We start from the raw sequence: 24,290 nt of genomic DNA on the forward strand, positions 1-24,290 counted from the left end.
AGAAGAACCACGCTAGTCTCTGCCATGAAATACCCCATGCAGTCCCAGAGCTATTCTTCCTCCACTAGGAACAGGCAACACCAATTCAGGGATAAGAACCTTGAAAAGCGATTATTTAAGTTGTTCACATTTTTAGTTTATGCTTTCTTATTAAGCTCCTCTTGAATGCTAGACTGTATGGCAGATGTTTTGCAACATTACAGATTAGACCATAAAATTCATATTCCCCATATTTACCATATCCTATACCTCTCATCCCAAACAAGGGAAGCACACTCTTGGAATATATTTCATCAGGTAGAATATGGAAGACAAAGTGAGATACTAGGATTATAAGCACATTTAAATATTTGTCAAAAAAATTACTTTAAAACAATGCAGTCTAAAGATAAGATTTCCATACATTAAAAAAAGGAAATTCACAACAAGACCTGGACAGCAGTACAGTGTGGGTATTTTACAGACACTTCTCTCTTGAATTACACATTGATAATGTTTCAAAAAAGTTAGCACCTCTCAATATTCCATATAGGTGAATAATTTCACGGTCCACAGAAAGCACAATACAAAAAGAACAGAAATTTCATTGCTTGGCTGTAATGAAATCTATTACTGATACTGCTGGCAATGCAAGTCCAGAGAGGAGGAAACAGCAAAAATATAGTTCAATAATCTTCCATGCTACATCAAAAACATTTTAATTCAGGCTAACCAATGAAGAATAATTAGTTAGCTTTGCTACAAAGTGTCACTACAATTTAAAGCAGGTCTGATCTTCTACCTTTTCTAAAGATGTCTGCCTTTTTTTAATTTTACCAATAAATACATATAGACCCATACAGGAACAGTGCTTTAGGACAAGAATTCCCCTAAATGGACAAACTTTTCCCTGAAGGTCTTTATAGGGCCAACATTCAAATTAACCAAAAAATTAAGTGTTTCGTATATTCCTGATAGAAAATTATTTCCACAGTAAAGTCTCTGAAATTCTCCTAACATCTGTTTTGATGCACTGATGGAACTCAGAGTCAATTATCCAGAGTTAAGAGTTCAAAGGCAATAAGAAGAAAATAGGAGTACAACTAAATACTTCTGGGCACTCAAAAGAGAAAGCTAGAATTACTCTTAATACACTATATGAAAACATTACAAGGAATCTCTAACCACCTCATTAATTCAATCAACAATCTATTTCTACCATCACAGCACAGTGTTACTGAAGATGAGGAAAACTGTATTTCAGACAGATAATCTAAAAAGAAACAATAGTAAAATAATTAGAGTATAAAAATACTTCTGAAATATTCACTAAAAACTATTCTAAATTGTAAAAAAAAACAAAAACCAAAAAACCTGAACTGCTCACATAACCACAATATAGGCTCCATAGTCATCTTAAGTTTAAAAATTATGTGATATTGAAAGAAGTGAAAGTAACTAAAAAGAAAAAAAAACTTTCAAAGATAGAAAGATTTTCCTATCCAGAGGTAAGCATAATTCTACAAATAATGCAGAGACACCACAATTTTGTTAGCAAAATCTAACCAAGACAGTCCTAAGTCCTTCTGGTCAAAATGCAGGTGGGTTTGGTCTGGTTAGCTTTGGGTTTGGTTTGTTGTTTTTTGGTGTGGGTGGGGTTTTGGGGGGGGGGCGGGTTTGGTATCTTTGGTGGGAAAGAAGAGGAAGAGGAGGGAAAAGATAAGCAAAAATTAACTAGGGCATCAGAGACACTATTAAAAATATAATTCACACAATTTTCATTCCTAAGACTAGATCCCCCCAGGAGTCTTTTCTCATGAACTTAAAGCAATGGGCTGTTTGCATATATTTTAGCTTTTATGTCTTTATGCCTCCCACTTCCAGAGACTGGAGCATCTGTTAAGTATAGTTTATTCTGCCAATCTGAATCCTCTATGAAACAAAAATGGCAAGGCAACTGAAAAACTCTTAACATCAGAAGTGAAACACAGTGAATAAACTATGGTCAACACCTCAAAATGAGTTATCATGAGACTGCTTTTTCGTAACATTTTACATTTACCAGCCTGAAGATTCTCCTTGGTAGAAACTATTATTATGGCCCCTTTGCACTGTAATAGGGTTTAAAACTGTCTAACAGTAGTGTTCCTTCCACTGCTTTGCTCCATCACAAAGCTTCCTGAACTACAGCTTCAGAAGTACAGCAGCCAAACCCTACTGACAAGCTCTAGCAACATATAAGGTACAAAGCAAATTACTGTATATACACAGGAGCAATGCTGACAGCATCCACACAGGGAAAAGTTGTCTCACACATCTTGTCTGCCAAGTGATTATTGAATGATGTTGTTGTCACATGACTTTAAATATAAAACATTGTGCACACAATGCCAAAAAGATCTGAGCTACACCTTTTTATTAGTAGAAGTACAAGAAAATATGACTGCTTATTTCAAATGGTATCATCAGAGCAATATTCAAATTCTATAAAGATTTAATTTTTAATGAATATATTTTCAACAGAGCCACATTAAATGACTCAAAAGAAAGCAAATGACACAGGTAGGACACATCAAAAGCTTTCTTCAATGCCCATAATCCTTATGAAGAAAAAGGGGAAAGGAGATGTATGCAGCTGGATAAAGACTAAAGGATAGGACTGTCTCTTAAGGCTATGTGCTAAGAAGTCCATCTGCACACAAACAGAAAACCACAGAAAGAGAATGGTGGGTGGTGGAACTGAAATAATACTTTCACTGGTCTCATCACAGGAACCATTAGCTCATCAAAGGCTTATCTCCACAAGCCCAGATAAATACAGAAGCACGATAGCAGGTAGGAGGAACCCAAATTATTGATTCAGAGGAAGGGATGTGCTGTCTAGGTTCATCCCAAGACTACCCCAGCAAAACCTCTGACCTGTGGTCCAGGTCTGACAGCCACACCATAAGCCAACACAATCAGCTCTCCAGGACACCTTTCACACTGAGGGGTTACTGCTTACGGGTATAAGACATATTATGGGATGAAGAGGAAAAATATTTTGTGCAAGACTTACTTTACATGTTTAGGAGAAGAACCAAAGGCAGGGAAAAGGATGGATCTCGGTGATTTGAAGAGGAAGAAGCATGGACACATGATAGAATAAAGGGCCAGTTGTGTCTAAACAGTTCGCTAGTTGGCACATTTGTCTGGCTATGCCTTGTACCAAACCAGCACAGTCTGTCCTATCTTTAAATTATATCCTATTTCCAACTATTTTCCCGGGTGAGACCCTCTACTTCATGTGCACGTGTGTGTATGCAGGCCCATGTGTCAGCAACCGGATCAGACCGCGAGTCAGAAGAACCACAGCTCAGCAACTGGAAAGACCAGAGCAAGAGAACTTAAGTACCAGCAAACTTGGGTAGGACCTCAGTTGTGTCCATGGTGCCAGCAACTACAATCAGTGAGGGTGGCAAGCAAATGATCACTAGCAACTATCAAGCTGGACCAGCTAGTGAAAAGGCAAAATGGCCTGGAAGTGGGGAATGTGTATCTGTAAGGGCAAGATGACAGACAAGCTGGCTAAAGAAGGAATAATGAAGTTCTGGATAGCTGCCAGAGAGACCATAGGCTCAGGGGTCTGGGGGCGAGTAGGTGTCAATTGGGAAACGCACCTCTCTGTGCCCAAGAGTCTCTAAGGGGAGGCCACTGGGGAAGTTCAGTTCCACACAGCTGAAGGGAAACCTAGCCGACCAATGGAGATTTTTGTCTGTGTGTGCACGTCGGTGTTTCTTAGAGACAAGGCCACAAGGAGAGTTGCCTATCAGAGGGGCCAGGGGAGCCCCACCAGCTGCCAAAGAGCTCTATCTGTGTATGCACACACACATGAATCCATGAGCAAGGAGGTCTTTGTCTGCAACCGAAGTGAGCCTGCAGGCTCAGGGTCTCACAGTACCCAGGTGCCAGCCACATGGAAGACTGGGATCTGGGGGCCAGCAACCAGGTAGTGAGCTTGTGAGCCCACCTGTTGGAGGGATTCACATCATATGTTTCCCCCAATGGATCTTCAACTTCATCAGCCAAAGAGTACAACAGGATGACACCCACTGTGCTGTTTGTGTTGACTTTTGTTGCCTGCCACGCACATACATGCATGTTGCATGCATGTGATTGCGCAGGTGCCTACTAGGAATACACTCTCAGCCTCACTACTGGTGGGACCTGCCAGGCATGGAGTTACAGCAGCCTTGTCTGTTGGGTGACAGAATTCATCTTCTCTCTTACATTTTCCCCTCCCTCACAGAACAAAGGATTTATTTTACCCAACAAGGCTCACACACTCAGAGCCACGTTGCAAGTAAGATCAGATATTGTTAGTGTAGGAACAATTTTTGCTACTCAAAAAAAAAATGCTAGAATTTTTCATAGTCATCTTGGTTGACCCTTAAGATCATTGAGTTTATGTAGGCTATAAACCCACAAACCTGCTATCAAGCATTATACAATTATCTTCTTCACTGTTTGAAACTATTATTGGTATTCTAGGCACTCCCAAAATATGTAGAAAGCCACGACATATAGTACACTAAGGAAAGACGTAAAATGACAACTCTTGATAAGCAGTATTCACCCCTTCAGAGTTGATTTTGGACTGACTGCAAATTGGGTATCAGAATCTGATTCACTGATAGCAAGAGTAATAGCTGTAAGAGCTAAAATGAAACAACAGTCACAGGATGAATGGCAAAGTTTTATTTAGTTCTTATTTCATAGGCTCTATCACTACACTGACAGCGTAGAAAATAAGGAAGTGATTTTATGCACACACGATGGATCTGAAAATCAAAGTTACGAAGAGATCCACAATACAAACCTTCTGGCTCATCACACCTTCTGATCAGATCCCTAAAAAGTACATACACTTATGCTCCCATTTTGATCTTAGTGAAGATTTCTTATACCATTCTTCTGTAAAACAATGATGTCTATTGAATGTACACACTTGATATTGCAGGAATCAATGGATTAGTTATTGCTAGTCTAACCACTGGCTCAACAGCTTACCAAGACATCACCTCCTAACAGAGCTGCTATGCATGCAGGAATGAAAGGTATTACTTCCCTGCCATCCTGTCTCCCTCATCTCCCTCCCCTCCCCCTCTTAATTCACACATTAGATCATTTATCTCTATATTAATAAACTCCTCAAAAATAAAATCTACCACATACATGTGTAACTATGATCACGATCACTGAAAGAATTCCCTAGTTCTGCCAATGCTCTGCTCCAACCTTCATTCAATGCATTTCTCAGTAACAGGGGACAACCTATCAGATGAGAATGGGACATCCACGTAACAACCTGATAGCATCAGCCACTAATGAGGGAACAAGACTAGCTAAGTGAATTCTCAAAGGGCTATCCATCTTTGAGGCTGTTCACATTTAACACAAAACTGACACATGCAGGACACCTTGTCAGTATCATTCTTATAAACACAGATGCTCTATTTAAAAGCAGAGTTTTAATTGCTTTATGTTGCTGAATTTGAACCAAATGTAAAAACCAAATACCACAATAGATTCTCGATTATATTTTACTTCAAGTTATTGTTTTAACTCTCAAAACTGTGGTGCTTACACTCAGTTTCCACTTAACTGAACAGTTTAGGTGGAAGGTGATTAACAGTTTACAGATGATAACTCCTAGAACAACACAGGAGATAACAGTAACTTTCCGAAGAATGCTGCTAACACCTCAATTTTCTGAATGTTCTGGGAACCAACAAATGAAGCTGAATTGACTAGCATGGCTGGTCTTACGTAAAAACACAGAGAGGAAGTGGGTGGGGAATAAGGGAAATTATCTAGCAGCAGAGGCTACTACATCAAGGACAGAATATTACATTATCTGGGTTTTACCTTTCTTCCCCATATCCAGATTGAAGCCCTCAGACCCAAACAGAAAACAGAACAGTAAGCACAATGCCAGAAAAAAAAGAAAAAAAAAAAAAAAAAGAAAAAGAAAAAAAAAAGAATAAGTACTAGGAGGTTTTTGGAGAACAGCTTCCAACAGAGTTTAATGTGACTTTCACTGAGATAATTTGTACTACGAATGCTGGTATCAATGCAACTTGACTAAACAGCTGTGTATTATATACAGATTAGATACATAAAATGGGACTAAAAATGTATTTTTTACTTTGCATATAAAGTGTGTTTCCTATTGCCCATATTTGGAGCAAAAGCTTCTGTGCAACATCTTCTAGATCTCTGAAGTTAAGTTACCATGCACACTGTCCCATATCTAGCCCGGAGGATTTGATCTGGAAAGGGATGCTAACCATATTCGAAGTGGTAGACCTAATCAAACATCTCATCACTGGCTGAGCGACCTAAATTTTGTTAAGTACACAAACACTATAAATATAAGCTATATTTCTTTATAAATACTGCTTAGACTGTATTTACTGTGGTGTTTGGATCCCAGCATTTAGAAAAAAATAGCAGCTGTACCAAATTAACAGATAGCAGATGGAAGAATTAGTTACATTTATTCAGGATATGAGAGGCCCACTTTCACAACAACAGCAAAATTAGTTTATAGCTGAAACATTAGCTAAAGTAACAAAAAAAAAATCTTACAAGAATTAACAACAAAGCTATCCTTTTTCAAGGTAAACAGTAGCACAGTACAGCGGCTTTGCTGTAGAAGATACACTGGACTGTGTAGATACAATGGGCTAAAGTTCCTTTGTCCATCACAGCCTTTGATTCCTTGGCTTTTCCTTTCTTTTTTCATTCTTGGAGACAGGGCTTACCAGATTACACATAAACTACATCAATCTGGATACAAGTTAACATATCAACTCAACAGCTGCAGCACACCATGTGGATTTGACATTTCTGGCACTAGCTCTGTGACTCCTGTGCTTTGGTTTAGCACAAAGAACAGTGATGTCTGGAACATGTAAAGCATATAAATCAAGTCATGCAAAATCCTCTCACGTTAGGGCTGAGGCAAACAGATTTGATGCCCCTGAAACAAGAATAAGAACCACTACTGTAACTCTTCACAGAATTCTGTTTCTTGAGCTGTACAAACCACATCAACCTACACTGATTTCATAAGACAAAACCAGTAAAATATTGTCCTCTGTAGCCATCCCAAATCCCTGTGCAAAACTCCAGGATATTCCTAGTGATGAAAATTAACCTGAAGGCTCCAGATCAAAAAGTTACATTGTAACAATTGGCTTGGCTCTTTGTCTTCTTCATCAGGTGAACACCAAAACTTCCACCCAAGGTAAGTTAAGGGCATATATACAACTAGAGGATGTCACTGCACTACAGGAAAATCTTTATTCTAAAAAAGTAGGCAACCCAGTGTCAGAGAAAAGTCCCGACTACATGAAAGGTGTTGTTTGCCATAAATGAGGTATCACAACTTCTGATACCTCATGATGAAGAGACAGGATTACAGAATTGTTACATTTTAGCCTGAACTGCAGTCTAGAAGTACTGCAGTCTTCTTTCTCCCTCTCCCTGCTCCCATTCTCATGAAGAAGCACACACATACATATACATATATATATGGACCATCGAGACACTGATGATCACTAAGCACAATTTTTCAGTAGAGTTCTGATGTGAAATACTACAGGTATGAAATCTTCATTTCCTGGCTGACGGCATAAAGGCAACAGTATTGCTTATAGCTTGGCTCTTCCTCTAGGTGTCTTTCTCACTTTGCCTTACAGATCTGTAGGACAAAAAGTACTGCCACCTTCAATTTTCAAGTTCACATGTTTTTGACTGCCCCCTATTTATATACTCAGTAAACACAATTTCACATCTGGAAAATCTGCTCAAATACTATGGCACATCTCAATCTCCCAGACATTTTGCTGGTCATTTTAGTAAAAGAAGTCAACAGCTCAGTCATGAAAGCCTACTGTAACACCCTGATTGTCCTGGTTTCAGCTGGGATAGAGTTAATTTTACTCTTAGTAGCTGGGGCAGTGCTGTGTTTTGGATTTGATGTGAGAACAATGTTGGCAGGACACCAATGTTTGTGGTTGTTGCTGGGTCATGTTTATACTCAGTCAAGGACTTTTCAGTTTTTTGGGCCCTGCCAGCGAGAGGGCTGGAGGGACACGGGAAATTGGGAGGGGACACAGCCAGGACAGGTGACTTGAACTAGCCAAAGAGGTATTCCATACCATATGATGTCATGCTGAGTATATTAACTGGGGGAAGAAGAAGGAAGGGGGGGACATCTGGCATCATGGCATTTATCTTCCCAAGTAACCGTTATGCATGATGGAGCCCGGCTTTCCTGGGGATGGCCAAACACCTGCCTGCCCATGGGAAGCAGTGAATGAATTCCTTGTTTTGCTTTGCCTGCATGCACAGCTTTTGCTTTATCTGTTAAATTGTTCTTATCTAAACCCTCAAGTTTTACATTCCTTTCTGATTCTCCTCCCCATCCCTCTGGGTGAGGGTGGAATGAGCCAGTGGCTGAGCGGCACTTAGTTACCAGCTGACATTAAATCATGACACTGATATTAACACACGACAAAGAATCAGTAGAACATTAACTACTCAGGAAAGAAGGAGAATTCAAGTTGGACAAAGCCCATGTCTTCATTTGAAACAATTATTCTTGGTGGATGGGGAACACACAGGAGAATATGAGTTGCATCAATTTATTTCAGTATTTTTGGAAGTAAATGCAATAAACCTACTGACTTATAGTGGCTACCGTTACAAGTTAGACAAGTCCAATAGGCTAAGGAAAGGACAACTGCAATAAGGCAGTGAGCTAGCCTCTTTAACAAAAAAAAAAAAAAACAAAAAAAAAACCAAAACAAAAAAAAAACACAACAAACCACACCCACCAAACATACACACCACAGCACACAAACGGCTACACCCTTACATAACACGACCAAAATTAAGTTCTGGTTACCAAAAAATACTTTTGCTTTGATAGAACTGTGAACATTTCCTCAGCTCTCCGAGATAAAGCTTATAGAATGAAGGTTGTATTATCAACCCATCAGACTCAATTTTTTTAATAACCATTTCCAGCCCATGAAATTCTGCTAAAGAAATAGCAACAGGTGATTTAAGTCAATCTAGGAATGATAAGTGGAGGCATTATGCTCAACGCTACTAACTTCACATACCTAATCAAGAATAACCAGACCTTTGGTTCCTAAGCTAGGAAACAGCAGTGTTTCTTAGCACAAGTGTGTTGCATGCTGTCCAGCATAAAACTCTCTACACTTAAGCACTCACACACAAATGTACTTCAGCAAGAACTCTGTACAGCACTGAAGTCTTTACAGCTGATCTTTAGATGCCTACTTCCTAGGTAAATTCAAGGACCTTGTAAAATGATCCACTTTAAGAAAAACTATCCTTACCTACAAAAGAATAGTACAGACAATGAAATAGGTAACTTCAACAGCAAGAAAAAAAAAATCTGCTTTGTGATACAGAAACTCATCAGCTGTTCAAGAGACAAAGTTCTGAAAAGTGTTCCCATGACACTGAATATACCTAACATTGTTTCAACCCATTAATAATTATTACAAGCAGCTGTTAGTTTGTTAAACATAGCATTTTAAGCTAGCCATGCAGCCTAAGTAACTTTAGCATTAAACACATGATCAGATATCTTAACTATATTGCATGTAAATTGACACAATTACCTGTCAAGCTCATTTAGCCATGATTAGAGCATACTTCAAAGCCAACCATAGATTTTTGCTTCTCCCACTGTTACAGATAATTAACAGTTTAGTGAGACTTTGCTAATGAACTAAATTAACTTCACAATTAAGACAGTTTTTGTATTAATAAGGTTATTTGTATTGCATTAGCAATAAGGTTATTAGCTTAGCACAGCCAAAGCAAAACTTAAGTTGTCTTACCACATCATCTGTCAATGTCTTGATATTTAAGTGCTGTAAATCAAACAGGAAACCAGTTATGTCACAATTGTGCAGTAAAAAAAAACAAACAAAAAAAAAGCAAGTCTCAGTTATAGTTGCTGTTATTCAAAATAAGATGCGAGTTAAACTGTGTTGAATCATGCCACTTGAAGTAATAAATGTCTTGGCAAGCTGTACTTTGCTGGCTTACAATACACAGCAAGTTACACAGGGAGTACAGTGTAGATAAAAAAACCCAACCAAACAAACCTGTAATCTTATCCTTCGGCAGAATAATAGCAGAAAAATATAAATCAAGCACAGTTTGAAATGAGTTGTGGTTTATTATATTTTATAGCTAAATATACTACAAAAGAAGACATGTTCGTAATTCAGCTACTATACTTGTGTCTTCTCAAAATGTCTGGGAGCAAACCATCAAGGAATCGATCCAGATTCTAAAATCAATAGAAGAACATGGAGTTCCCCAGCAGTTCAAACTAGCCGCCAAGTTGCAACATTCCAACAATCAAGACTGTTGACTACCCTCTATGTGAAGAAGCAGAGCATGAAGTCATGAGTAGAAACTGACATAAGCATTTATTATTAATGATTCCAAAATTCTATAGATGATCACTTGCTGTGTGAAACAACAGTTACTGAACCAACTCTTCTGCTCTCCATGGCACATTTACAAACACTGCAAGCACTAAGACACACAGCTCTTGCACAAAACCAAAGAGCAGCACTGAAGAACAGTGGTGATGAGTCAGCATTGCAGAGATCCCATTTATCATTTTTATGAAGAGGCTGAGAACAGACTTGACAGGGAAATGGGAAGAATGTGAAGTCACATACTTAGTGAGATGAATTCTTCTATTTCTTAGACTCCTCTCACTGCCTAGTATACAAAGCTTAGCAGCAGCCACAGCGATTGTCAATGACTATATCCAAATTAATCAGATTTGGAAACTCTTACTTTGTCTTCACCAAGTCAACAACACTTAGGCATCATTACTTATGACATCTTTCCTGGCTTGACCCTCAGAATTGAAGAACAATTTGTGTTAAGTAAAATGTTACCCCATGACAGGTCTACTCTGAATTTTGTCAAAAAAACTGAGGAAGAAGCATCTGATGAATGGCTATGAAATTAAAAAACAGTAAGTGACATGTAAGGAAAACACTCAGTGACATGTGAGGAAAACAGTGACATAGTGTAAGTGCTACCATCAAAAATTCAAAAAAAGAAAAAAAAGAAGCTAGGTCAGTACTGAACTTTTATGACAATCCCATTCCATGTTCTAATAGATGAGAATTTTTAATAAATAGCTTAACAACAACAAAATGAAAATATTTCAGTCCAGTCAGGAGACTGAAAATCTGTATCCCAGTATTCCCATTGGTGTTTTGCTGCAGGAGTAGTCCCACACAGCTGTGGAGCTAGGTTTTATGACATGTTCTTCGCATTCTGCTAAATAGCTACAAAGACAGCATGAGTGTTAGTTTCTGTCATTTGCAAGAGCTCACAACTTCACATTTAGCAAGTTGTTGGTGTAGTACCTCTATCCTTAAATGATCAAAGCTGCAGGAGAAAAAACAAGCATATGGTCTTACACTGCAACTTAGTAGCAAAGAACATAAAAATTTATTCCTTTTTCAAACACATGACTTAAATCATTACACCTTAAGCAATGTGCAGATACCACTGTGAAGCTCCTCTAACGTGGCAAGAGACAGAGTAATCTGATTAGAATGAAAATGTTCTGTATTACATGCTTTGATGTGGAACTTCAAGACTCATGTCAAACGCATGCGCATGCCACAGCACAGACACAGGAAGCACAACATCAGGTTCACTTCCACTTAGGAACAGAAGCTGGGTGTTCCGCAACTGCTCTGTACAAGACACCAACATCATCCATGGAGTCAAGGCAATATTTTTCAGATTCTGGCTTTGTTCTTTGAAAAAGGCAAAAGTTAATGGGATAGTTCAAGCCAGTGTTGTACCTTTCAATTAACCTGTGAAATTCAGCAAGGGAATTTACTGTGGTAAAGGGTGAAAAGTTCCTCATTCTGTATATCAGAGCACCTCAATGACCCAGGTCATCTGACTAATTGGGGGGGAAATACCACACAACCAATTAAGAACACCATAATAGTACAAAAAAACTCTATATAAGATGTAAGTCTTTTAAGTCTTCATCTTACTGGCTACCTACAGTATGGGAGTCTAAAAACACCAGCATAAGACGACCCCTTTCAGACAATGTTGTGGGGTCTGCTACAAGGAAGTGAACCTACTTAAACAGCACTCATCTATTAACACTGGTGACATATTTGGAGATTTCTTTATAAAGGAGGAGAAACTTCAATCAGACTACAATTAATGTTCAGATCTTTTCACACTCTAATATTAAAGGGCTATCTGACTTGCAGTAAGACATCTCAAAAGACTTACTCCAGGAATTTTATGTTATAATATCTCTCAGTCAGAAGAGCGGTTAAAACATGAGAACTTTTTCCCTTCTCCCTCACCAAGTCCTTATCTTCTGGCAAGGCTGTGCAATGTAAAACAGTTGCCAGCTTTCCTGGTCTTATGCAGTACTCAAGGATACAGATATGTGGAACACTGCAGGTAATCTTTAAAAAAAGAAAAATACCAACACAAGAAATAAGTAAATTTTACCATAATGGGTCTTTTAACAGCATTAGATGGGTGCTGTGACTGAAGGACAGGAGCATATTTTCATTCTTGCCAGGCCAAACAAACAAGACAAACACATTTCTAATGAGGGGAAAAAATAACTAGACCACAGTTAGGTATAAGTTGGAGCGTGTTAATACCACAGGAACATACTTTTATTTTCAGGCCTGGATATATCAGTCCACATTAGTAAGACATTCTGCTCAAGTGAACAGGTAGACTTAAACATAGGGCTGCAAGTAAATATATCTGGGTTAAGTAATATTCCTGTAGTATTCTGTTACTGCTAAAAACATTATATAATCTTACAGAATACTGCTTTGCAATGGATTAAAACACTAATATTCTATTCTGTGTCTTCTATGAACTACTTCAGACTAACAAAATTATTGCTTTGAGAACAGAGGAGCTACATACGAGTATTCCTCTAGTCCAGGGGTCCTCAAACTATGGCCCGCGGTCCAGATACAGCCCCCCAGGGTCCTCAATCCGGCCCCCGGTATTTACAGACCCTCCCGTCCCCACCCCCCCCACCCCTGCCGGGGGTTGGGGGGGGAAACCAAGCAGCTGCAGATGACTGCCTGCCACTTCATCCGCGCACCGGCCCTCTGTTTAAAAAGTTTGAGGACCCCTGCTCTAGTCTGTTTATCATGTAGAAAGTAGATACTCAATATTTAAAATATCCTTCATTTGTTTTTAAGTACATCAGTATCCAGTTTTCTAGTCAAAGAGATACAAAACCATGAAGAGATTAAGGAGTTAATTAGGATACTTCCGAAGTCCAGATTTATCAGTAGCATATACAGTTGGAAAAGCAGAAGTATCACCATTACTTAGTCTTCAGCTATAGAAACATATTTATAAACAGCTAACATTTTGAAGTTACATTCTCCAGGGTAGCTTAGTTTTTAGTCTGGGACACAGAGGAAGATGACATTTTGTTTTGCAATTCAGTAGAAGCAGTTTAGTTAAAGCTAAGTCACAATTAAAAAGAAGTGTATAGATGTATAATTTTTGAAGAAAGCAAGCAATCTGAAATAGAATTAACTCTTATTGAAGATTACATCCCTCAAGCATACTGATAAATAGCTGATTTCATTGGACACAGGACCTAAACATACATTCAGTGTATTTTACAGTTTTCTTGATAAGCTGTCAAAAGGCCGGATCTCAAAAACGTTGAAGATACTGACAGCCTTAGACACCGCAAGGTACAACAGAACACAACAACTGAGGTTCACAACACATGCACAGCAACAAAAACAAACTCACAAAACAGAAAGAGTACTGTGTCTCTTGAAAAGGTCATATATTATGAAGCCACATGTGATGCAACTTCTGCACCACTCAGCTAGGGAAAGTAAGCCAAATGCTATTTGGCTTCATACATATTCACAGTACAAAGCCTTATTGTCATACACAAGATGATGGTTTTATGTTGCATATACGAACAGTAGCATATATTGAAAGTTAATCTGCAAGACAGAGTTTAACAGGTTGAGTCATTGTCTACGTAATTACCCCAGTCCATTCCCAGTAGACAGAGTGAAATAAAACAAAGAAATGAGAAATGCCACTTAATTCGATCAACAGTACTAGTTGGGTCTTTTACGTCATTATATTCATTTCTCTATCTTTGCATATGCACATTGATAAACCTAATTCTATCTAAAAGTGGTACAAGTAGTCCCAGCAAACAGGACCAGAATTCAGCAGAATGTCACCTTCTCACATGGGGTTCTGGTCTCATGACTTCAGCATTTTTTCCACCAGCACCACAACTCAGTGTGACTTGGGCACAATGAACAATACCCTAGTACAATATAGGGTATAGCCTGTATCATCTAAAAAAGTTTTGGCACTCTAGCAAAATGGCTGCATCTAAATTCTCTGCAAGTACTCTTTTCACTATCACATAAACACAGAGTGACATTGCTTGTCTGACTTTCGGAATCAAACCAGCATGTTTGGTATATGAACTCAGACCATGCCTGGTAGGGATGGACATCGTTGGTATGCCAGAGAGGCAGACAAAGTCTGATTTGTTGATCATAACTAGAATCAGGACAGAGACAAGTACCCAGCCATACACTCCCGATATGAAAGGAGTTTTAGGCATGCGAAGTAACAGGATCACAGGAAGCTAAAAAAGAATTTCAGCATGAATGTCCTCCACGTTCTCCACCACACTGAAGTGCTTCCATTTACAAAAACTAAAAAATCCCACAGCCTGGTATCTAAATCCTCTTGGGGGTCTCCATTTTTATCTCCTTTGCAGAAGAAAACAAAGCAACAAAACCACATATAACACACTCTCCAAACCACCACATACATATGCAGTGCCTTTGATATATTAAGATCTTAGAGCTATAAGAAAACAAAAAAAAAGAAAAAAAAAAAAAAGAAAAAAAAAGAAAAAAGGGTAGTTTTAAGCAAGATGCAGTGAGTTTTAGAAAAACTGGCCAACTTCAGCCTGAATGCTGAAACCAGATAAATGAAAACTAAGGATGTACATATAAACACATAATCTCCTCTGTACCTTTTTAAATTAGAAAACGAGAAAGAACTCATCACACACTACCATTAATTCTATCACCAAAAAGATTCAACACTAGCTGTTTTTTCCCCAAAGGCTTTTCTCTAGCAGAAACACAACCAGAAGACAAAAGCAGGGATTACAAGGAAACCTGTAGACTTGGAGGAGATGTGACTTGGATGACTACAGTGAATGCTCTTACTTTAGGATCTCCTTTGTCATATTTCCTCAGTAATTTTGCTATCTCCATCTGTAAGCGCAATTTGGAAACTGCTGCATAACCCCACAGAATTACCTACTTTTAATTTCCAATATACTACTTCAGCATTTATTTAATGGCTTTATCACACACTTTCTGTTGCTTGGAAAGCAGTCTGAAAAGCAATCGGGGCAAAATTATCTTAACATGACAGTTTCTACACAGCGATATTATTTAGACATTGACGAGTTAAACTCAAAATTGGTGCTTACAGGTAAGATTATATAACAAAGTGCCAGAACAGAGCACTAAAATTTAATATCATAACCCACAGTGTTAATTCATGCCAACAAAAATAACAGCATGAGGAATTCACAGTTTTACAAAGCTGCAATAAAGTGTTTTAGGTAACATCTGTTCAACAATCATTTCTTTAAAACGCTAATTTAAATTCAAGGTCTTACACTGCAGCATAACTGCAGCAATAATTCAGTCACTTTGTAATTAAAGATATTGACACAGATCGATCTTACCTTTCTACTCTATGCCAGAGAAATGGAAGTGCTTTTGCTCTTAACTACATGTTTCTTTGATTTACAGACACTGTTAAATGCAAATGTTAATTTATCTATTTTTAACAGATAGATGCAAACAAGAAAGCTTCCTTGACTCATACATTTCATAAAGAATTTAATCAAAACCATAATGTGAAAGTCACTGAAGACAGGTCATAGTATACTGAAATTAACAGAAACACCTTTACCTTGAGCTAGAATTTGGAGTTGATCTTTTGAGGACTAGCATCTACAAGATGTACTCTCAGTGAAGTGCAATTAAAAATCACATATTCTACCACTCACTTACATAATATCCAAATATTTCTAAGGAGAAAAAAAAAAACAAAAACAAAACAAAAAAAACCAACACATACACACACCCCCCCCCCAAGGAGAGGAAGTGGCAAACAACAGCTTTTTACAACACCCACCACCACCATGAGCAGATTTCAAAAGTTTCTTGCCCAGTCAATGTACACATAGAAAACAGGTATCACCTCTGCCATCCTTCAATTCATTTCCTCTTTTTACCAAGTCCTAAACCTCAAGGGTGAAGGTAAGAGCTTTCAATAAACTGAAGTACCACAGTACCATAGAATATCTTTCACCCTTTTAAGGGTTCCACTCTTCCAAAACCTTGGACATGCTAAACAAAGTCAAGCTGGTATATCCTTCAAAATTAACCATCACTCTTTATTAAAAAAAAAAAAAAAAAAAAAAAAAAAAAGAAAAAAAAGTTTTTAACAATTCTGTAAAAGAACAGAGGGAACGGAGGCTTACGACTCATTCACGTCATCTAAGAAGTTAGTTTACTCTGAAAGGCAGTACTTCAAGATGAAATTTGATTGGAATCAACCACTACAACTGTTTAGCCCAAAGACTCTTCCTCCTCCCTCCAAATGAACTAGGTTTTAAAGAGAGATTTTCCTCCTGCTAAACAAGAATTTTATCTGGAAGATTAAAAAAAAAAAAAAGAAAATTAAAAAAGAGGGTACATATTAACGATGTCAACTTTGACAACCGGCAATCCAATTTCACCTCGAGGTCTGTCAGGGAATCAAGCGATCTTTCAGATTAGCTTATCTGCTGTGACAGATCAGTATGTCGCATTGATTGGAAGGGTCCAATCTGCAACTTCTTTTCAGGCCTTCCACACTGAGGAAAATTAAACTAATACAATCTGGATGACTTGAGTTCACTGAATATAACAGACAGATTCATCTACATTTGAGAAACATACAAAAGATCAGAAACAACTCAGGTGACATGAAGTATGGCACTGCAAGTAACCCAGGCACAGAAAAGGCTACAACCTATATCTAAGACTGGATTGCAGAGAATTCAAAGGGGTGAGGGAAGTTTTATGTATTCTGACACAAAACTAACTGAAGTAACAAAATTATATTCAACATTTAGTACAGTAAGACTTAGATGCAAACAACTCAACACAGACAGAATAGAATCATTTGGGTTGGAAAAGACTTTTAATATCATGAAGTCCAACCGTAACCTAACGCTGTCAAGTCCACCACTAAAAACATGTCCTTAGAGCACCACATCCACACATCTTAAAAATACCTCCAGGGACAGGGACTTGACCACTTCCCTGGGGAGCCTGTTCCAAGGCTTCACCACCTTTTTCAGTGAAGAAATTATTCCTAATATCAGGTCTAAACCGTCCCTGGCACAACTTGGGACTGTTTCCACTTACCCTTTCGCTAGTTATCTGGGAGAAGAGACCTACATCCACCTCACTACAACCTTTCACGTAGTTGCAAAGAACAGTAAGGTCTTCCTTGAGCTTCCTTCTCTCCACGCTAAACAACCCCAGTTCCCTCAGCCACTCCTCATATGACTTGTACTCCAGACCCTTCACCAGCTTCATTGCCCGTCTCTGGACACGCTGCAGCACCCTTCTCTGGACACACTGCTGTGCATCTTGCAGTGAGGGGGCACAAAACTGAACGCAGTATTTGAGGTTCGACCTCACCAGTGCTGAGTCCAGGAGGACAATCACTTCCCTAGTCCTGCTGGCCACACCATTTCAGATACAAGCCAGGATGCTGTTGGCCCTCCTGGCCACCCTGCTGGCTTATGTTCAGCCAGCCATCAACCAGCACCCCCAGGTCTTTTTCTAGCCAAGCAACTTCCCAGCCATTTCCCCAAGCCTGCAACATTGCATGGGGTTGCTGTGACCCAAGTGCAGGACCCAGCACTTCTCCTTGTTGAACGTCATACAATTGACCTTGGCCGATGGTCCAGCCTATCCTGATCCCTCTGCAGAGCCTTCCTGCCCTCCAGCAGATCAAGACTCCCACCCAACTTGGAGTTGTCTGCAAACTTACTGAGGGTGCACTCAATCCATCCCCCCATTTTCTGAGGGAAGATATACCATCTCGCTCTCAAAAAAACCAAACCAGTCTTGTAAGATAACAGGAAGAAGACAGGAAGGAGAGTTTACCAACTTCAGATTTAATAGCCGAGTGATAAATATTCTGTGTTGCAGTATCTTAGGGTAGAAATTTAGGAAGCAACAGAATGAAAAGTGTAACATCCTACCCTTCAAGTGAACTACCCCAATCAAAGAAGCTGGTCAGTATCTACAACTACTGAAGTAATTCTGCCTGTACTGTGTATGTTTCTCAACAAAAACTATTAGCCAGGACAAGCCACAGATTTGAGCTGCAGTCTAGTACATACAGAAGCTCCTTAGGTTTCATGGCATGGAGCTGCCTGCTGCTCTAGAGTAACCACTAAAATCCACAGATCACACCTGTAAACTATACCACTCACAGCAGTTTACATTAAGACAGAGACAAAATCCTAAATTCTATTCAAGAAATATTCACTTCTGATTCTTCTTAAGGTTGTTGCCTAATCACCCGAGTTATGGAGCTCTAATTTAGTGTTTAACTATATGTTAAACAAATACGTGGACAAAGTTTAGGTCAAGCTGACCCACCTTCTCAAGTCATCAAAACCAATGAATGAAAGGACTTCTAAGCACGCGAGTCATCCTTGGGAAACAAAGAACGGATGGTGAAAAGAACACTGTTACATACATTATGCAGAAAGAAGCCTCCAAGTGAGAAAATTCTGGCTGCAAGAGGAGACAAGCTGATAAGGTGTATCAACCCACAGAAAATTAGTTGAAAGTAGGACAAAGGTAATTGTGGTAATGGGAGATCATGACCCCCAAACTCAAACAGCCCCCAGAAAGAAGGCAAACCCCTACTTGGGGAGCATGCTTCATTAGTTAAAAACTTCAGCAGTGCTATCTGAGGATGTGTAACAATTTGTATTAGAAGAGGGAAACTTGTAACCAAACCTTACACGGGAATGAAAATGAGTATGTAAGGTATATAATGTGTACCCTTGAGTAACTTGGTGTGCATGTTAGGAGGAAAAATCCCCCGTGAACCTAGGGCTGTAATAAACCAATGTCAGCTTTCTAAACTATCATTTGCGTTGGAGAGTTTTCCTTGTTACGGTTTTCGTTAACAAGGTCACTCAGCGAGCTAATGGCATACCTAGAAAGCAATCCAGGTTTGGAGAACTATCATTCTTCAATCACCTATCAACACCCCAGCGCAAAAATCTTTGCTTTACCACACTACTTAAAAAAGAGAAACAGGGCTACTATTTAACGTCAAATGTTTTCGAAAGCTGCAGTTTGGCAAGGCATTCTCATAAATTAAGGATATTCTCTGTCATCCTTGGTTAAAGAGTTTCAGAACCTGGGCAGGGGGAACAGGGATAGGAAAATGAAAAAAAAAAAAACAAAAAAAACCACCACAAACATCTACATGATGATCCTATTCCCTACAAAGCTAAGTTGATACCCAAATTCAACTGCCTTTACTTTCTGTAGCTGACTCAAAAATCAACACTGACCTCAAAAAGCCAGTCAACTGATGCCCACATCCACACATGCTCAAAACCACTCTTGCCTAGTCTGAGAGGTGTACACATGTACCAAACAAGCTCCTCTCCACGAAAGAGAAGGCCTCCTTTCACTGAAAAACCAATCAGACTTCATCTAAGAAAAATCTTAATGGCATCACATATCTGGCAGGGTTGTGCTCCCTATAAATTATTGTATTTCTATTTTAACACATGGTCAGGAAAAAAAAAAAATGAACATGATGGCAACACCCTGTTTCTGTTTTAACACAACTAGGGGAAAAAGATTATTGCATACCTTATCTGCATAAAAAAATCAGCAGTTACAATATCAATAGTAAGTAAAACCTCTTGACTCAGCACTCTTGTCGGTCTCAAACACACACAAATCCATGTCTCCCAGTCACCACTGGAATAATCCAGCCATCAAGTCATACACCAGTAACACTATCCAACTTTTCAGATGGGGCAGACAAAAGCATGTCCAGCCGTGTCACCTGCATGACTAAAATGCACGGACCCCCAGTAGATACAGACATTTATGAAGACAAGCAAACAGCTCTTGGTCACATTTTCCTATATGCCCATTCTAGTAACATGCAAAAATAAGCACAAGGGGTTGGTTCAAACAGCAATCTGTTTGTGCAGCCACAATATGAACAGGATCCCAGGAAACAGGATGTCAAGGAGCAAGTTATGACCTTCTAGAATAGGTTAGGCCAACCTACAGCCGGTAAGTGATACCAAACTAACTTTTTTGAACCCGCACTCAACTGCCAGACACTCAAGTACTGAATATTGCACAAAGATGCCTTAGAATCAAGAATTTACTGTATGTTATAGTATCTATTTTCCAAGCACATAATAAAGCTTAGAGCAGGTAGGCTCAGAGCTGGCTGAACAAACACTAACATGTATATCACAAACATAACCATGGGATGCATTTGCTCTGCATGTGGTGGATACAAGACCTGTAGAATATGTTTGTCCAAGCTTTAATACCTGAAAATGTCCTGATGTTCAACCAGTATCTGTTCATTTCTGGGTGTTTTTTAGTTAGAGCACATCTTACTGACACATTGTGGACAATGATTAGCCATTGCAAATTTCACAGTTTCTTGGTGTGCTAGCCAAAGTTTGTAAAAGCAGGGCTAGGAGTGAGAACTACTATATCCCTTAAAAGCAAAGACTCAGTTTTCCACAATACACTTTATACTACCAAAACTAAAAAAAAAAAAATCCAGGTCTATTCAAAGTAACATCATTTAAGAGCTAGAAGCGTGTTCTGTATCCCTTACACATACAGCTGTCAAACAGCGAGTAAGACAAAGTTTTATGAATAAGAGGACAGATGTGAAAACTTGCTGCAAAATGAAGCCAGGTCCTTCCAGGCACGCAGAGAAGCGGCGAGCTGGAGCAAGCTGGCTCGCTCTTTGAAGCCCAGCTGAAGTCAACGGCGCCGTTTAGTAGCCCACGTACGCCCACGTGGCCCCCTGTCTCTCAGGGGGCTCCGGGTCGGTGCAGCCCAGATCGGTGCGGCCCCGGGCGGGCGACCGGGCCCCCCGCACCGCCGGGCCCCTCCGGCACAGGCCCGGCAGGGGGGGCGCCCCGCAGACAGGCCCACACCTTAGGCAGCCCCGCCGCAACCGTCCCAGCCGGGACGGGGGCAGCCTGGGATCGACTCGTACTTACGAATTTGGGCTTCCTGCCATCCGCCGCCTCCTCCGAGCCGCCGGTGCTCCCGGTCCCCGGCGGGGCCTTCCGACGGAGCCCCTTGTTCTCCCACCCGCCGCGACCCGGCGGTGAGGACGGGGCGCGGTAACGAGGCCGCGGCTGCCGCGGCTCCATGGCGGCGCCCGGCAGAGGAGAGGGGAGAAGAGGGGGGAAGGGGAGGGAAGACGAGGGCAGACCGCTGCCCGCGATGGGCCCAGGTCCGGCAGCCCTGGCCGAGCCGGGCGCCTGCGATTAGCGCGGCTTAGCTGGGCTCGGCCGGGCAGGTCGCCGCGGGGGGAGGAGGGGGACTCAGGGCTAAAGCCGCCGCCTCAGCGCAGCAAAGGATTTAGCGAAGAGCCCTAATCCCGGCGCGGCCGTGTGTGGCGGCTGCCCCCGGCCGCGACACCGCCACGCCGCAGCGCGGAGCGAAGAAGAGGGGCAGTGGCGCGCGCTCCTAACGGCCGCTCCCCGGCGCCCGTCAGAGTCCAGGAATGTCCCGCCGTCCGAATCGTCCCGCCACTGCTGGTCCCGCCCCGGGCTGCCAGCGCTAGCCAATCCACAGCGGGAGAATGGAAATGTCGTTTCCCGGTTGGCTGGCCTTCTGCCAATCTGCGGTGAATCAGCTGTGCTCAGCGAGGCGCCGGCGAGGAACCCCAGTGACCGCACCTGTTTGTTCGCCCCGCCCCCGCTTCCAACCCTCCGGACTACATCTCCCAGGGAGCAGCGCGGCCCCCAGCCGCGGAGGGAGACGGGCCTGCGCGGCCCCCGCGCGGGCGGGAGAGCGGCCGCCTCTGGGGCCAGTATGGTGGGTGTACAAGAGCTTTCCTCAGGGTCTGGGGTGTCTTGTTTTGTTTTGGCCGCCCAGGAAGGTTCATGCTGCCACGTAGCCGCTGCGGCTACGCTCCGCCCTGGCAGGGCGGTTCCCCTTCCAGCGAACAGCGAGTGCGCGGCCCAGTTACCGTTCGCAGGGCGGAGGGTGCTGTTCCCTCAGGCTGAGGGGAGGAGGTCTGCTTCTGTCGCTCTGTGAAACACCGGCGGAACACGGGGAAATCCCGGTGGGCTGAGCTACAGCTGCCTCCACCTGAGGGGTCAAGATATGCCTTCTGCCCTTTCAGGGAGGTTTTGTTTCCTTGTCTCCCAGGTCTTGCCTTTTCTTCTAAAGCAGGGGTCCTCAATCCAGCCCCCCGTATTTACAGAACCCCCCCCGCCGGGGGGGTTTGGGGGGGAAACCAAGCAGCCGCAGATGACTGCCTGCCACTTCACACGCGTGCCAGCCCCCTGTTTAAAAAGTTTGAGGACCCCTGGTCTAAAGGATCTGATCACGCAGCCGAAGGGCGGGACGAGCCCCTCACCTGCTGGCCCTCGGGTGCCGTTTTCCAAAACCTGGTTTGGTTAAAAATTCCAATTCCGTGCCTAGGTGAAAACTGGTTCCTCTGTTTTTGTGTACTTTGTTTCTAAATTTAGAGCCCTGATTTTTTAGATGTAAATACACGTTTTCCTATATTTTATGTATTTGTATAATAAGAGTCTTATCCCATTTTCCTGGTGCTGTGTTAAGAAAGCAGAACACAGGAGACGCTCAGGCCCTAATCAAAGCAATAGGACTACTTACATCGACTTCTTCAGGCCAGGATTTCGGTTTGTGACCCACACAGACTTTGCAGAGGAGGTGCTAACTGTGCTAGCAAAGCCAAAGGAGCAGGCATGCTACATTGTGTATTTGTTTATGCAGTCTGTGTTTTCTGCTGCAGAGAGACCTCCAAGACTTTGGTTTATGGGGAAATACACAAATAGAGATTTCATTATGCTATAGACTAGCAAATTTTATATGCCTTAGAAAGTAATTGAATCCTAATTGCTACAATCAATATCTTGCATTTATGTTAAATTAACATTAGTTAGAATAATGGTGCAAACTGGACACTTTGGTAGGGGAAAATCTATTTCCACATTTCAGTGTTATAAATCATTAAGGAAAAGAAGGCCAACACTTAGCATTTATATCTCTATTTTCTAAAACAGAACAGGTTTCTTTCTTCCTTATGTCATTCAGTAAGAAAGATGCTCAGTTTTCAATACTGTTTTTATCATTTTGTGTTGTCTTGAATACAGTGAAAATAAAATGCTCCCTCCAACGATTGCATTCACTTTTTCCACATAATTTGAGGGGCTTTCATTCCAATGCAATGACAACAAAAGAATAAAGATCTCGATCCTCCTGTGTGGCCTACAGAACACAATGAATACCGGTGCATGGAGCTCCAGTGATATGTAGCAGAATTCAGCCCCAAACTGAACCTTTCCAGGACTGGGGTTTAAAGCTGGGGAGCTGTGGGGATATGTAGACTAGATGCTAGAATTATTTGTATAGGTTAAACTGTTTGTCCTTTGGCACATTTCTATAGATGTTTTGTAAATTTATATTGGAATTCTTTGTGGAGAGTATAATTAGCACAACACTGTTTAATGTAATGGTTAATGATTTCCTGGAACATTTGATTAGAAAATTAATCAGCCTATGTATGCATATGATAAAGCTGTTTAAATGGACTTCCTAATTGCACTGTGGTAGAACACAATGGCTTCTGCCAATACATCACTTTCAAGGCCCTGTATTGCAATAATAGAGAAACACTAAAGGGAATAATTTATCAGACAGTTTTACTAAGCCAAAAGTAAATGTTAGTACTTTTGATCAATTATTATTATTTTATACTACTCCTCTTGTGCTTATTAGGTGCTTCACAGAACAAATACACTCTTCCAGCAG

The 24,290-nt window shown here is 40.8% G+C and overlaps 1 protein-coding gene across 4 annotated transcripts in view; it reads right to left on the reverse strand.

The window, feature by feature from the left end:
- The window catches only part of DIAPH3 (diaphanous related formin 3), a 245,621-nt gene extending 223,947 nt beyond the window's left edge, over nucleotides 1–21,674 (reverse strand). For 3 of the 4 annotated variants that reach the window (XM_037376821.1, XM_037376820.1, XM_037376823.1), the window contains exons 1-2: nucleotides 21,500–21,674; nucleotides 9,906–9,938 (exon numbers count right to left, since the gene is read on the reverse strand). In XM_037376821.1, the coding sequence (XP_037232718.1) occupies nucleotides 9,906–9,938; nucleotides 21,500–21,655 (189 nt within the window). In that variant the 5' untranslated portion in view covers nucleotides 21,656–21,674. The remainder of the gene's footprint in view (nucleotides 1–9,905; nucleotides 9,939–21,499) is intronic. The other variant, XM_037376822.1, reaches the window with a different exon arrangement.
- Nucleotides 21,675–24,290: the final 2,616 nt, after the last annotated feature.

The sequence above is a fragment of the Falco rusticolus genome, chromosome 2 (assembly GCF_015220075.1).
Source record: "Falco rusticolus isolate bFalRus1 chromosome 2, bFalRus1.pri, whole genome shotgun sequence".
NCBI classification, from domain to species: domain Eukaryota; kingdom Metazoa; phylum Chordata; class Aves; order Falconiformes; family Falconidae; genus Falco; species Falco rusticolus.